The sequence below is a fragment of the Leptodactylus fuscus genome, chromosome 4 (assembly GCF_031893055.1).
Source record: "Leptodactylus fuscus isolate aLepFus1 chromosome 4, aLepFus1.hap2, whole genome shotgun sequence".
Lineage (NCBI taxonomy): Eukaryota > Metazoa > Chordata > Amphibia > Anura > Leptodactylidae > Leptodactylus > Leptodactylus fuscus.
The window spans coordinates 181,184,077-181,198,390 of record NC_134268.1 but is presented as its reverse complement, the minus strand read 5'-3'; the positions used below and the strand labels follow the sequence as shown (position 1 = coordinate 181,198,390).

General features: G+C 41.9%; 1 protein-coding gene across 1 annotated transcript in view; it reads right to left on the bottom strand.

Annotated features, from left to right (window-relative positions):
• AHR (aryl hydrocarbon receptor) overlaps positions 1–13,762 on the bottom strand; it is an 89,085-nt gene extending 75,323 nt beyond the window's left edge. The window contains exon 1 of the mRNA XM_075271422.1: positions 13,472–13,762. Coding sequence (XP_075127523.1) covers positions 13,472–13,527 — 56 coding nt within the window. The 5' untranslated portion in view covers positions 13,528–13,762. The remainder of the gene's footprint in view (positions 1–13,471) is intronic.
• Positions 13,763–14,314: the final 552 nt, after the last annotated feature.

Here is a 14,314-nt window from a genome sequence, read left to right as displayed (position 1 = left end):
CTTTTCTTAATTTTTTGAACCGGTCAATTAAAATAGCGCAAATTAATTATAGTGCGTTTATTTGATTAAAGAAAGGATTCTGAATAAACTATGAAATAGGCCTCCCTTCTGCAGCACACACGCAAGGTGCACGTGACATAACTACACAGAATACAGCCGCTCAAGCCTCATACGAGCCCTGCAAATACCTATAAGAGGTTTTGCCATTACAGACTTTTATCCCCTATCCTCAGAAGCCCCATAAAAGCGCGAGGTGTTAGGATCACGCAAGCGCACTGGCGCGTCATTCATGGGGGGACTTTTTAGCCGACTATCATCAGACCACCAGTTATGTGGCACTTATAGGGTAGGGGATAATAGTCTATAACATTTAAAGCATACTTAAACTTTCAAGCAACATGTGTGTCATTTATTCATTTTATTAACACATCTCGGTGTCCTGCACCAAAATCTACTTTGTCGCTTCTTTATTGTTCTCTGCTTTCATCTATATACTGTTTCTCATCAGAATATAGGGTTGTGTAGGCTATTGTACACAGTCCAGTCACATTACTGTGACCCCCTTTCAAAATCCAGAATAACCACCTTTAGCACAGCAGACCGCTGCGAGACGAGCAGGAAGAGAGGGGATGTTGTGATGATGATCACTGGGATGTTGAGCCATGCCAACTCCAGTGCCGTGGCCAGCTGCGCTAGGTTACGTGGCTGACCATCCATGGTGCGAACAACCTAATCAAGGAGGTCCCACAGATTCACAATTGGGTTCAAGTCTGGGGAGTTTGCTGGCCAAGGGAGTACGGTAAACTCATCCTGGTGCTCCTCGAGCCACGCACGTACAATATGAGCTATATGACACGTCGCATTGTCCTGCTGGTAGATGCCCATCATCCTGACGGAAAACATTTAGCTTGTAGGGGTGAACATCGTCCGCAAGGATAGATGCATACTTGGGTTGATCCATCGTGCCTTCCACAATGATGGCTGATGACACGTGCCTTCTGTAATTAGTTATTTAACGTTGGCGTCAAAAGTAGGTGCTGGTCACATTAATATGACTGGACTGTGTATAATAGAAGCTGATGTACTAAACCGTTATATCTCGGGCATTATAAAACATAGAACAGTGTTTCTGGTGTCACAGCACAGATGAGATTCTCAACTCTCATATAACACCATGACTGATATTATTTCCAGAGAGATCAACAGTTGAAGACAACACAACTGGACTGGCAAGTTTATATGCAGCGAATCCTAATCTCATCTTTCAGATGACACCAGGAGCACTGTTCTATGCCTTATAATGCCCAATACTACTGTTCAAAGTGACCCCCTATCCTCCCTCAGCTTCACTGCATTATACAATATCCTACCTACCTATATACCACTGAGAAGCAGTGTATAGATTCAGGTTACAATACAGAAACTGTGAATAGCATAAAAGCAGGGCAGGATTTCACAGAAAGGCAACAAATTCTGCTAATAAAAGAGAATCATTGTTTGAATGTTTACGTCCGCTGTAAAGAAGTAGCCTTTCAAAAAGTAGGCATGCCCATAAAGTCAAAGGATCAACAATGGTGACAACTATACGACCCTGTGGATATCCGTGCTGGTCGTATATCTAAGGGACACCTTATGTGGTGCTCTGGTTAGTAGGTCTCTCTTTTTATAAATACTACTGGCTACCCGACTCCTGGCATCTGCAAAGCCTACTAAAATATTATAAAGATGGCTACAATTAATAAAAAGATCACACCTATATAGCCTTCATTTAGAAATCCTGAAAATTGTTACTTTTAATAAGGTTTGCAGTTTATAAATTGTATACATTTTGCAATAGTTAAAACATCTAAAAACTTTCAATTAAAAAAAAAAAAAATTAAAATTATTAAGGATTTCTTCACATTATATTGAAGGCGTTCCAATTTGGGAAAACCTTATGTACAGATCTTAAGATTAGATTTATAATGTCTTACTGAACACTACAGAGAAGGACATGGCTGGAGATAACAAGCACATAAGATCTACAGAGCCGCTCTGTGCGCCTTCCATCAGGGTTACAATATATAGTTTGTATATCACACAGCGAGTACAGGACGAAGAAACGAAGAAAATGCTGAACTCACCACTGAAGAGCAGTCTTAGCCGGGGATTCACAAGGCTCTTCTGCAAGTGTGTACTAGTTTATAAATGACAGTGCCAACCAGCACTGGAGGGGGATGAAATCGCTGCGAGGATCCACCTCAAACAAGTGGCGCCCAGCTAGTGACTGACAGAACAGACATGGAAGAAGTGTATACACAAGCTCCGAACGCCACAGACAAGGATGGAGACCAGAGCATTGCTCTACGAGCTTATCTCATATAATCTATAGGGAGAACATCCTGACCGGCCGGAAAATGGATTCATAACAACAGTGATACTATATACACCAAGGAACGATGACTAAATATCATAGTATTTAGTCATTGTCCTGACTCTCTACCCCCAACAATATAGAACTTGCTGAAGGCTCTACATTTACAATGCAAAATATGTGCAAAAAAAAAAAAAAAAAACTCCATCCATATTGTGTCACAGAATCTATCAGCAGTGTTACAAGTGTATCCTGGACGTGTGAAAATAGTAAGAGTCGTATGCAACGAAACCGGGTGGGGGAAAATAAGCCATACAGATATATACCTTTCTGCCACTTAAGGATGGTTTTAATATTTTTGCCTGAAAACCATTAAAATAAGACAAAAAATAATGGATTGCCACCAATATTTACAACAAAAAAATAAAGTCATATAAAATTATTATGGCCCGTTATGCTCAACAAGGAGAAGGGTCAGCCATCTCGAGTGACGCTATCCTCAGATACAAAAGTGCTCTACTAGTACATAGGTCATTACATTAGAAGTCTTTATAACATAGATTGACTGCCGAGACTTCTCCACTTTTACATGACAGGGGATCTGCAACAAGTCGAAAATGGTCTCACAATGAATTTGTATGTAAAGTTCCCGCATAATCCACTGATCGCCATGTTATTTGGAGGACAGATGGTTTTGCAGACAGTACAGCTTCTCACAAATACCAGGGGCCACTAACCATCAAATGAATTAAAGCTTTAAAATAGTAAACCCGACACTCTTCTCCTATCCAATTGGTAGGGAATAATTATCAGATTGCTGGAGGTCTAACCGCTGGGACTCCCAGGATCAGGAGGAGGAGGACTCGAAAGTCTCTCATGCATCCTGAGAGTGAAGGAATGAACTTGTGTTTCTATGACAGGCGCACCATTCACGCCTATGGGGCTTCCAGAATTGCAATCCATGGAAGTCTCACAGACTTGAATGGAGAACCCATCAGGCAAGTGCACTAGCACTTCTTTTACATGAAGGAGGCATGGGAGACTTTTAGGCCCCATTTTTCTCCCAGTAGTTGTACCCTCAGCGATCTGACACTTATCTCCTAACATGTAGAGAGGGGATACAAGTCTTACATGACAAAACCCCCTTTAAATGGTCATTAACTTTTCAACAAACTTTGCATAAATCAATAATGCAATGAATACATCTTACTTTTCAGGCTCTATCCTCCCTACTAAACTGGCGTTCACTCTGAAGTCTTAGCTTAAAGAGGACCTTTCATGTCCTCGGGCACATGCGATTTTATATACCACTAGAAAGCAGACAGTGCGCTTTCCCGTTATGTGCCCCGGGGCAAGAGATATCAGTGCCCTTACCGATATCTCTTCATCTTCAGAAGGGCGTTCCTGACAGTACTCGTCCATAGCTCTATACCGTCAGAGTGGTCGTTCCTTACCACCCAGCGATGATGGAAAGTCCCATTGACTTTAATGGGAGCCGTTTTTCCATGTAGAAGATGGAAAGCTGTCAGACTGGGTCCGGCCGTGTGCACCGGTGAACGTTTTATGCTCTCTGCCGCGGAACCGTATTTTTTTTTAACCCGGACACAGAGTACTGCATGTCCGACTCTGTGTCCGGATTAAAAAATAAAATAAAATTTCGCGGCGGAGAGCATAAAACGCTCACCGGCACTCACGGCCGGACATCTTTCAAACCCATTCAAATGAACGGATATGAAAGAGTCCTGCAGGTTTCCGTCTCCTGCTCAGTTTTGTGCAGGAAACGGAAACCTGCATGAACGGAGACCGAGCGCAGATGTGAACGAGCCCTTAGGCATACTGATGTATAATATTACAGCTTTACACATAAGTCTACGGAGAGGGGAGAAGGAGGAGCGAGCAGGAGCTGAGATAGGAAAGAGAGCCTGCTGGAGCTGAACTGGAAGAATACATAACAACCAAAGTCATATATCCACAGCAATAGTAGTCAGTATTCCTCTGTAATGTCCTATATGATCCCAATGTGCAGGGAGAGCGTTACCACAGAAAACACATCTTCTCTACCTTACAGTGCACTGTATGATAAAGGGGAAACCTGATGAGAAAAGGGTTATTTTCCTCATGTACACCTGATGTACTATAGAGCTATGCAAAGCCTGGTAGGTATGCTTTATACAAGCAGTCTTTCCTGTAAGCAGCAGGTTATAGAGCCAAACAAAAGTGACACAGAAATGATGCAACAGCGCTGAATTGCACCAAAGAGCTGACATTTTGTAGGGTTTTTTTTCACCATGCTGAACACTTTTTAGGACAGACTGTGAAGAGAAAGTATCATGGCGGGCAGGGAAAGAAAACCGGTAATAATTCTGGTGCATCTCAAGTGGTGCTTTGTAGATATTAAGAGGCAGGAGCCTCTTAAAGGAGTCTTCCGTCTCAAACCAAATTTTCATACTGATGACCTAGTGATCTGTCAGGGTGTGACGCCCAGATCCCGCACAGTTCATGTGTCCTAGCAGACTCCAGGTAACAGAGATGGCTTAGTGGATGTGCAGTTCTTACTTGCCGCAGGCTTCACCCGTACACAAGCAGCTCCGGCATCTGGAGGCCGCTAGATCTGGATAGGTAATGAGAATGAAAACTCAATTTGGGGCTAGAAAACCCCTTTAATTCTGGATACATTTGGTGCCAGCAGGACAAATGATTAAGACAGGCATAGGAAAAGTCAACACTGAATTGTTTCTTCACCCCTCAGTTTTGTTGTTACAAGATGGTAAAGATATATGTCTTAGGTTTGCTGAATAGATTAATTTGATCCACACATGCCAATGCTGTAGTGACTGCCATGTCTGATATTTTGGCGCTGCACTTCGGTAATGGAGACCGTATCACTTACTGTCTAGTGACTAGTCCGGAGTCTCCTCACCTTAAGGTGCGATGCTGCAGACATTTCTAAACACACACAACATTCTTGGAGAATAATGAAACTGTTCCAGTCTCTAAATTGCACCCAAGCAAATTAGGGCAAGTTACATTTCTATGGGCAAGAAGCAACACGACTATTTTTTTCATCCATCAAAAGGTCTTATTATCTGGAGATACAAGGATTAACACATTAAAGAACAAAAAATAGAACCAAGAAAGCCAAGACAAGTCTGAAGTGGATTATTTAAAGGGAAACAAGCCTACAACATGAACCTTTAGTAATGTGAACGCAGTCTGCCGGAGGACAGGATCCTACTGGATGGAGCCGTGCACTACAAAGGAAAATGATGCCATCAGGAAGTTATGCTGCTTTGTTCTAAAAGGGCTGGATTTGCAACAAATCATGCTGAGAGATGGGGCCCCGCACTACTACACATCACCCCACCACCAGTACCCTTTATCTTCTTAGTATAATTTTACAGTGGATTGTCCCACAAAAACCACTTCTAACTTATCCACAGAATGGGTGATGATTGCTGGGAGCTCCTGCACAGAGCCCCCTCCTCCTGTCCCAAGCCCCCCATCTAGCATAGATTAATGGAGTGGAGCAATGGTCATACACGCACACTACTGCTACAAACAGATAGCCAAGCGCCAGAAAGTTTGGTAACCACTTCTTTAAGGCACTGGACTGAACATGTAATTTTACAAGACCAGGGAATTGTCAAATAGAACAATGTGCATTGCTATGTATATGCTAATCTATTAGGTCCTGTCAGTAATGGATTAAGAACATTTTACTGCATTAAATTCTCAAGTTGCACGTGCAAAAGCATTTCCACCTATAAGGCCCAGTTCACATCTGCGTTCGGGCCATTCCATTCCCCTCTCTGCATAAGAAAAATACAAGTAGCACTTTTCTCTCTGCATTTTTTGTGCGGAAACTGAGCCAAAACCACACGGACCCCCATTATAGTCTATAGGGTCTGCGGGTTAGCCAAAGTAACCGTTTTTTTTTTTAAGTGGATTAGGTTTCTGTTATAGGGGTCCCCAAGCAGATTCCCGAACAGAAACCCATGTGCAAATGTGAACCAGGCCTTATGCTGCAGAAAAGCTGTGCATTTTTTGAGTCAACACCAGGAGAGGATTTAGCAGAAGAGAAAAAAAAAAAAGATTCCTTTATATTTCCAAATCCTTCCAAAGCTACTCTTGGCTTTGACTCAAAAATATACAGAAAATCTGCAACAAAAAAAACTCAACTTTACCCTTCCATGGTACGGTCCAGCGCGCCGCGGCTTCCGCCTGAAGAAAGGCCATGACGCTTCTTTTCTCCGCTAGCAGCAGCCCGCCGCTAGTGGAAAAAAGAAGCCCGGTGGTCTGCATAGACCACCATTGTAAAGGGGCGGATTTTGAACCGAAATCCGCTGTCAAAATCCGCCCCTTTGTTCATGTGTGAACGAGCCTTACAAGGCATTCCCGCAGTGTTTTGTGCCCCGCTATATAGGGCCTTAGCCTAAAAGGGGTTGTCCAGTTTCCACAAATAAATGTTATTGCACAGTGCGTTACTGAGCTGTGACTATAATCAAACATCTGTCTTGTAACGCACTGTGCACCTGTGTGTCCATAACACAACCATGGACTGTATATGACATAACCATTACTGTATATCACATGACCATGGACTGATTTTTATCCATGGGATGTAAGCAGAATGAATGACAGCAAGCAGAGATCTAGAAATCCGTGAGGAATTGATACAGAAAGTATGTTGGAAAACTGTATAAGATTTTATTATAGAAACAATAACATTGACGCTAGGTTCACACCTGCGTTCTGGTCTCCGTTCTGTGGTTTCCGTCTTCTGCATGCCAGAAGACGGAAACCATAGACCGGGTCCTGCCGTGAGCGGCGGTGAGCGTTTTAGGCTCTCCGCCGCGAAACCGGATTTTTTTATCCGGACACAGAGTACTGCATGTCCGACTCTGTGTCCGGATTATAAAACCCGGTTTTGCGGCGGAGAGCGCAAAACGCTCACCGCCGCTCACGGCCGGACAGCTTTCTCACCCATTCAAATGAATGGGTGAGAAAGACTCCTGCAGGTTTCCGTCTCCTGCTCTGTTTTAGGCAGGAAACGGAAACCTCAAGTACGGAGAGGAGAACGCAGATGTGAACGAGCCCTTACTTGTGGAAACTGGACAATCAATTTAAAAATCAGCCATTATGGAGAGAATCTGTAAAGGAATCTACGACATTAGGAGTAAAAGGACTTCACATAAAACCGCATGCACACAATAAGCATCATCGCTGCCACATTGATCAGTGAGACGACTTGTCAGACATCTGATCAGAAACTCATAAAGCCAGAATCCGCCTGACACTGCCACGTTTCGCCTGCACTAATTTCTAGGAATAACGCCCATCACTATCGTGAACTGAGTTCAGCCATCAACTGCATCTCAACCAGAAGTTTACTCCTACTGCAGGGAAACCCAAGGGTCTTAGATATTCATGCAAACAATTTACAACGGAAGAATATCTGTGTCTCTGCAGATGTCGAGTTTCTTTACAAATTCTAAATTGACAAAAAAAAATTGCACGTTCTTGTTACAAAACTGTCTGCCCAGCAATTTGTGCAACCTCTATAGTACATTACATCACAGGCAAACGCTGCAATACTAGAGGCAGATTTGTTGGGACTCTAATTCAACAAACTAATTTTACTAATTCAACAAAACGAGAATGAAACAAGGAAAAACAAAAATGACATTTTTAGGTCTTTAAAAAAATAAAAATATTTCTCATACAAAACTAGAAATATTGAAACAAACTGTAAAATATATATATATATATATATATATATATATATATATATATATATATATATATATATTTTAGAAACCTTCTATTCCTTCTAACAAACCATGTTACAATGGACTTGACCCTCTCCTGACATCTTCTGCTTCTTCATTTTTTTTTTTTAATTTTTATAAACATGTATTGTGCCAATGTTATTAATCCTCCTAAAAACGTGTCACTTTCTGTTTTAGGATAAAGCCCCATGTAACGAAATGCAGGAAAAAACGTTGCGGATAGAAATGCATAAAAAACAGAGCTTTTCCGCTACAGTCTTTTTCTGCAATGTGTGGATGACATTAGCCAGCAACTCCATCCACTTTGCAGGTAATGTAAGACGCAGCATTTTCGCAACGTGGGTCTTCACACTTAGGATGTTTCTCTTGTTTTGAAAAGAAGAAAGACGTAACAAACAGTAACAAGGACAACATGCGGTCCAATCATATAATACGACGTGTGCTCCGCTTATTTGTTCACATGCAATGTACCGAGTCAGTTATTACACCCTAGTAAGTGCTTTGTTTTAAATGAGAGTTCCCATTTTGGGGGCTTGTCCTTAAACACACAATTCATACACCAATTGTCAATTTATTGGTAAATTTCCAGGAGGAATAACAGAAGAACAATACAACACACAACAGAGTTCTAAGAAAATACGCTACGGAATTGTTATACTACTATAGTATTTTCTTAGGGCCCATCGGGAGAGGTGACAGGTCCACGGCCCCATATATAAGAGCACAGCCTTGGCTGATGTCATCTATTGTGACATCTCATGACCTTATCATCCACTCACACTGACACGTATGACATTACAGAGGACGCTACACCGGCCCCTGCTCTACTGCTTAGATAAAGGAGCAGAATTTATGAGTCTTATGAATTTTTTATTATTATTTTTTTTTAACATAAATGTATAAGAAAGACAAGTGATTTGTTTTTTATTATAAAAAGAATGAAATATCCAGAAACCCTGTTAAAGTCCACACATTAAGGAAAAGCTGTGTTTTGTTTGTTTGTTTTGAGCTAATGCCAAGAATGACTTCACACGGAAAGGTAAATATAAAGAAAACACTTACACTTCTCCCTTCTTCTAAGTCCTCACACTATAAATGTCATTTCTACCTCCCATCCATTTACTATCTGGCCGGTGTGATATTGGGAGAAGGTACAGGGCTATTTCTAGCCCGTAAAACTCAATACTAAGCTGGACAATTTGAGAGAGTCCATAAAGGTGACAGAGTTTAACCAATTAGGGGATAATGTGATTTGGCCACCCACATTTGTAGTCACACGAAACGCTCGCGCACACATCTCTGTCTACATGAATATACTAACCTCATCTATTATTCGGCCAGGAAGGGGTGTGAACGGCAACACTCTCAGTTATGCATAAATCATAGACTATTTCAGATAGTTCGATCCTCACCCTACAGCCTTTCCATTCTGTATTTCCTGCACACAAGACAAGGCTAGAAACTTCCCTGTGCAATAGAACGGATAAGAATAAGGAAAGCTCCCAGTTGCCCACCAGTAAAGGGCATAGCCTTACAGTCATGTGTGTACACAACCCTATTACACAGTCCATGTCTCCTTTGTGGAGCTCTGCTGCTCTCCACACCCCCGACTAGCCAGTCACAAAGCAAAGCATATCTAATCGAATGAGGGAGGAAAAAAAAGACCTCAGCGCTGAACAAGTTCATGTCATGTACAATGTCAAGGCGCTGAATAGAGGGAACAAGGCTATGGCTGAGCGGAGAGAGGGGGCTCTACAAACACTTAATATAAAGCAGCGCTCCCGAAACTGGAAAGGGACCTGCAAAAATCTCCTGCAAAAACGATGCAGCAGAGTCATTAAAAGGCTGAAGATCTTTCTAAATAAAGACCAAAGGTCTTCCCGCTGTCCTCTGACATATTATTTGGCATGAAGCCCACTCTTGCTGCATTGTAGCATACCACTAAGCCGCCAGTAACCCTTTCCTTACCTAATGCGAAAAGCAGACAAAAAAAAAAAAACTACATTCACGACTTTATATAACTTATCCTTATATAATAGCGTATATCAACAGAGATATGAATATCATTGTAAGAGATAGGGAGGGGGCAGATATTTTTGTGGATTTTTTCAGGAAGAACATTACAATTATCGCTGTCTAAAAATCGCTCCTCATAAAGAAAAAAAGATCACGCAGCCTTTAAAGCGACATTTGCATTAATAGAGCCAAAAGAACAATTTATACACGATAATACAAACAAAAAGTAAAAAGGTAATAATGCTAAGTAAATATTACAAACAAATAGCAATAAAAATAAAATAATCCAATAAAATAAATAATCCAAAGTCACTACAAATCACCACAGGTGACTAGGCAGAGAACACAAGCTCATCGGGAAGGAGACATCGAAATAACTGTATGCAAGAGAGCAAAAAAATGGTGACAAAAATAGCAATAAAGTATTGCAGAAAAAAATTCCCATAAGAAATCTAAAAAAAGGAAATACATAAAAGAAACCGGGTTTGGATTCAACTCTGAATTCCCTGAATGACAAGGCGCTGTTCACATGTTTATTTGTTGCCATTTTGATGTTTTACCATTTCCTGCTAGGTGTGAATTAATTAATAGTATAATTAATTAAGTAATTAAGTAATTAATAGTATTCTCCAATCGCTTCCGAAGAGGTTATATAGATTAAAAGACAGGAAAAATAAGGGAAACTTTATAAAATATTGGGATCTATATTTGAGAACCTATATACAGTATCCAAGGTCTGTGTGTATTTTGTCGCCAGTGCTTGGGTCTGGCCTCTTCCAGTGAAGCAGTAAATTAAAGGGCTTCATCACATTTCCAGGCAGCCCACCCTCCAACTACACCCGATCACTAATGTTAGGATGACAAACAGGCTAAGTAGTATCATCCTACAAGTCCCAACAAGCAGCGCTCCCACCACCGTCTGCAGCAGTGGCACGGAAGAAAAGAAAGGAGGCCCCTCAGCGTCCAGCCTGGGTCTCTCTGCTAAACCGCTGGTATATTTCTTTGAAATTCTGTAATTGGAATTTCCCACAATGCATCGGTATACATGACACCGTATTAATTTCGGGATGGTGTCATAAGCCACTGCGACAGGGGTTTGGTTCTGCATTATTATTCAGAAGGAAAATATTCTGAAACGGGATTATTTCCTGCAAAGTTTCTGTCGCGGGGAGAGAAGAGGGTTTGATTGTAAGAAATCTGAGACAAATGGATGCAATCTCCCAAGCATAGACAAAATATGCGTGTAGGTTTCATAAGTATTTCATAACTTCATTGTTGTGATATTTACATGACTCATCTTGGAGATGGATTAAGGGAAGCAGGAGACTTGTGAAGGCTCGGCGGCCATTACAAACATGTAGAACAAGGCAACAGCATGAATTTACTATATTTTTGTACGTAAATATCCTGGATCTATCGTCGAAGTCCTGGCATCTCACTTGGATGCAGAGACCATTTTCTCCTCTTCTTGATATTTCTGCCCTAAACTTATATCTAAATACCCTGGCAAGGGCATGTTGGCACCCACCCTGGCAAATGCCCCCTGCAGCAGCTACACCTTTGACCAACTCAATGAACATAATTCTCTATTTCGGACTCATATTCAGAATTAAGCAGATACGTAAACAACCACCACACCACAATGGTACTTGTGTCTATGTAGCTGCTCCTCTATCAGTATGGCAGGCAGGAGGGGACTGACCACAGGCGATAGGCAAGTCCGATACGAAAGTGCACTGTGGGGTGAAAATAGGTCAACTGGGTTATACAATAGTATGGAATGGATGGACTGCAGTTGTTTCAACCACCCCAACTATTTAAAAACTTTTTGCTATTACATTAACATCCTGAATGTCACTGCAGCTCAAATACTAAATAATATACGGTATAATATACAACTGTATGGCATAGTGAACGACAAGGAAAAGAAGCCTCCAAACAATAAGGGGTGGAGCAGGCTTAGAAAAGCAGCACACAAAATGCTTAAAATGTCTGGTAAAGTACACACTACACAGTATAAGCAGGGATGTAATCACTGGGGTAATATCTCCACCGCAAGTGCAATACATTATATAATAAGGCTAACAACATCTATATGTATACAGCAGACACTTCCAACACCTCCAGTACCATACAGATCACTGTTAACCCCATCCTCTCCTTTCGGCTTATATACCAGAACAGTAAACAGCCTTTGCCTAAGCAACCCAACGTAGATGTGAAGATGGTAGACAGGTTTCCTGTAACTAAACATCTTCCCCAAATATCTAACCTAAATTTCACCACTGTGTACAGGGGCACCACTTATCAGAATGCAGGGGGAGGGGATATTGCTTATCAGCATGCAGGAGAGGGGGCACAAGAATGCAGGGTAGGTAGGGCAAGGCTTACCACATGGACATACTAGGTGGAATCAGCATCCAAGTCACTGATGTATAATCTAGAAACATATTATACTGCGTCCAGTCCGATCCTAATACATATATGTGTGTGCAATAGAGGGAAAAAAAATCTTTCACATATATATATATATATATATATATATATATACACACACACACATACAAAACAGGCAGACAAAAGTGTCAATGTCAAGAAAAAAATTATATATATACACAGTATAACAGGAGTTTAATAACATAACTATATCTATATAATATACACACACATATGCACAGAGCAGGCATATAAGAGTGTCCTAGCCCTATCCTACATGTATACAATATAACATAACTATAGCTATATAATATACACACACATATGCACAGAGCAGGCATATAAGAGTTTCCTAGCCCTGTCCTATCCTACATGTATACAGTATAACATAACTATAGCTATATAATATACACACACATATGCACAGAGCAGGCATATAAGAGTGTCCTAGCCCTGTCCTATACTACATGTATACAGTATAACATAACTATAGCTATATAATATACAGTACACACACATATGCACAGAGCAGGCATATAAGACTGTCATAGCCCTGTCTTATCCTACTTACATACAGTATAACAGGTGTGTATAACTTACATACAGCTATATATAATATACACACACATACACAGATCAGGCATATGCAAGTGTCAGTGCCCTGTCCTATCCCTGGGCAGTCATACACCTCTCCTCCAGGGGGCGCCCTCTCTCATTAACCCGTGCATGCCCTGCATAGAGTGACAGCCATGTAAACAAGCAGTGTGGGCCGGTGTCTCCGCACAGGACACATACATTGTGGCTGTGCTGCCCGGGGTGTTGTGCACAGCAGTCAGTGCTAGGCCTATAGGACTGTGTGCAGAGCCGGGGGACTTACGTCTTCTGCACGGGTTTGCGCCTCTTCCTGCTGGCGTACATGATGTTGGTGTTCATGGCTTCGTCTTCTCCCGCACTCACTGCCGTCAGGGGATCCAAAGCCGCCTGAATATTTAATGGCTTCCTCGCCCCCTTCCTCCTGCCAGGCCGGCAGCGGGTGTAAAGCTCCAGTAGCCGTCCCGGGTCCGCACAGGTTACGGGTTAGGTCCAGCACATTGCTGACGGTGACGAGCGGAGACAAAGTGAAACTCCGGAGCCGTCACTGCTGCTGCTGCCTCCTCCTGCTGCTGCTTACTGCTGCTGCTGCTGCCACAGGAGATAATGGGACCGCCCAGCCTGGACACGGCTCTGTGTGTTTTCTCTCTCTCTCTTCCCTGCCTGAACTCTCGGTAGATGCAGGATCCTGGGCAGCGAAAGGACCTTCGGTGATGTCATGACCATGTGACCTGTCACATGAGGGGGAGGAGTCAGGCGCGAGGCTCCCACTAGGAGAAGTGACAGAGCGTGGTAGAGAGTAGGGCGGTGTATGCGAGAGAGCATAGGAAGGAAGTGTAATACAGCCCTAAGTAATACAGTACTGTGTGATACAGTGCTATGTGATACAGTGCTATGTATAATACAGTGCTATGTATAATACAGTGCTATGTAATACAGCACTATGTATAATACAGTGCTATGTGATACAGTGCTATGTAATACAGTGCTATGTAATACAGCACTATGTATAATACAGTGCTATGTAATACAGTGCTATGTAATACAGCACTATGTATAATACAGTGCTATGTGATACAGTGCTATGTAATACAGTGCTATGTAATACAGCACTATGTATAATACAGTG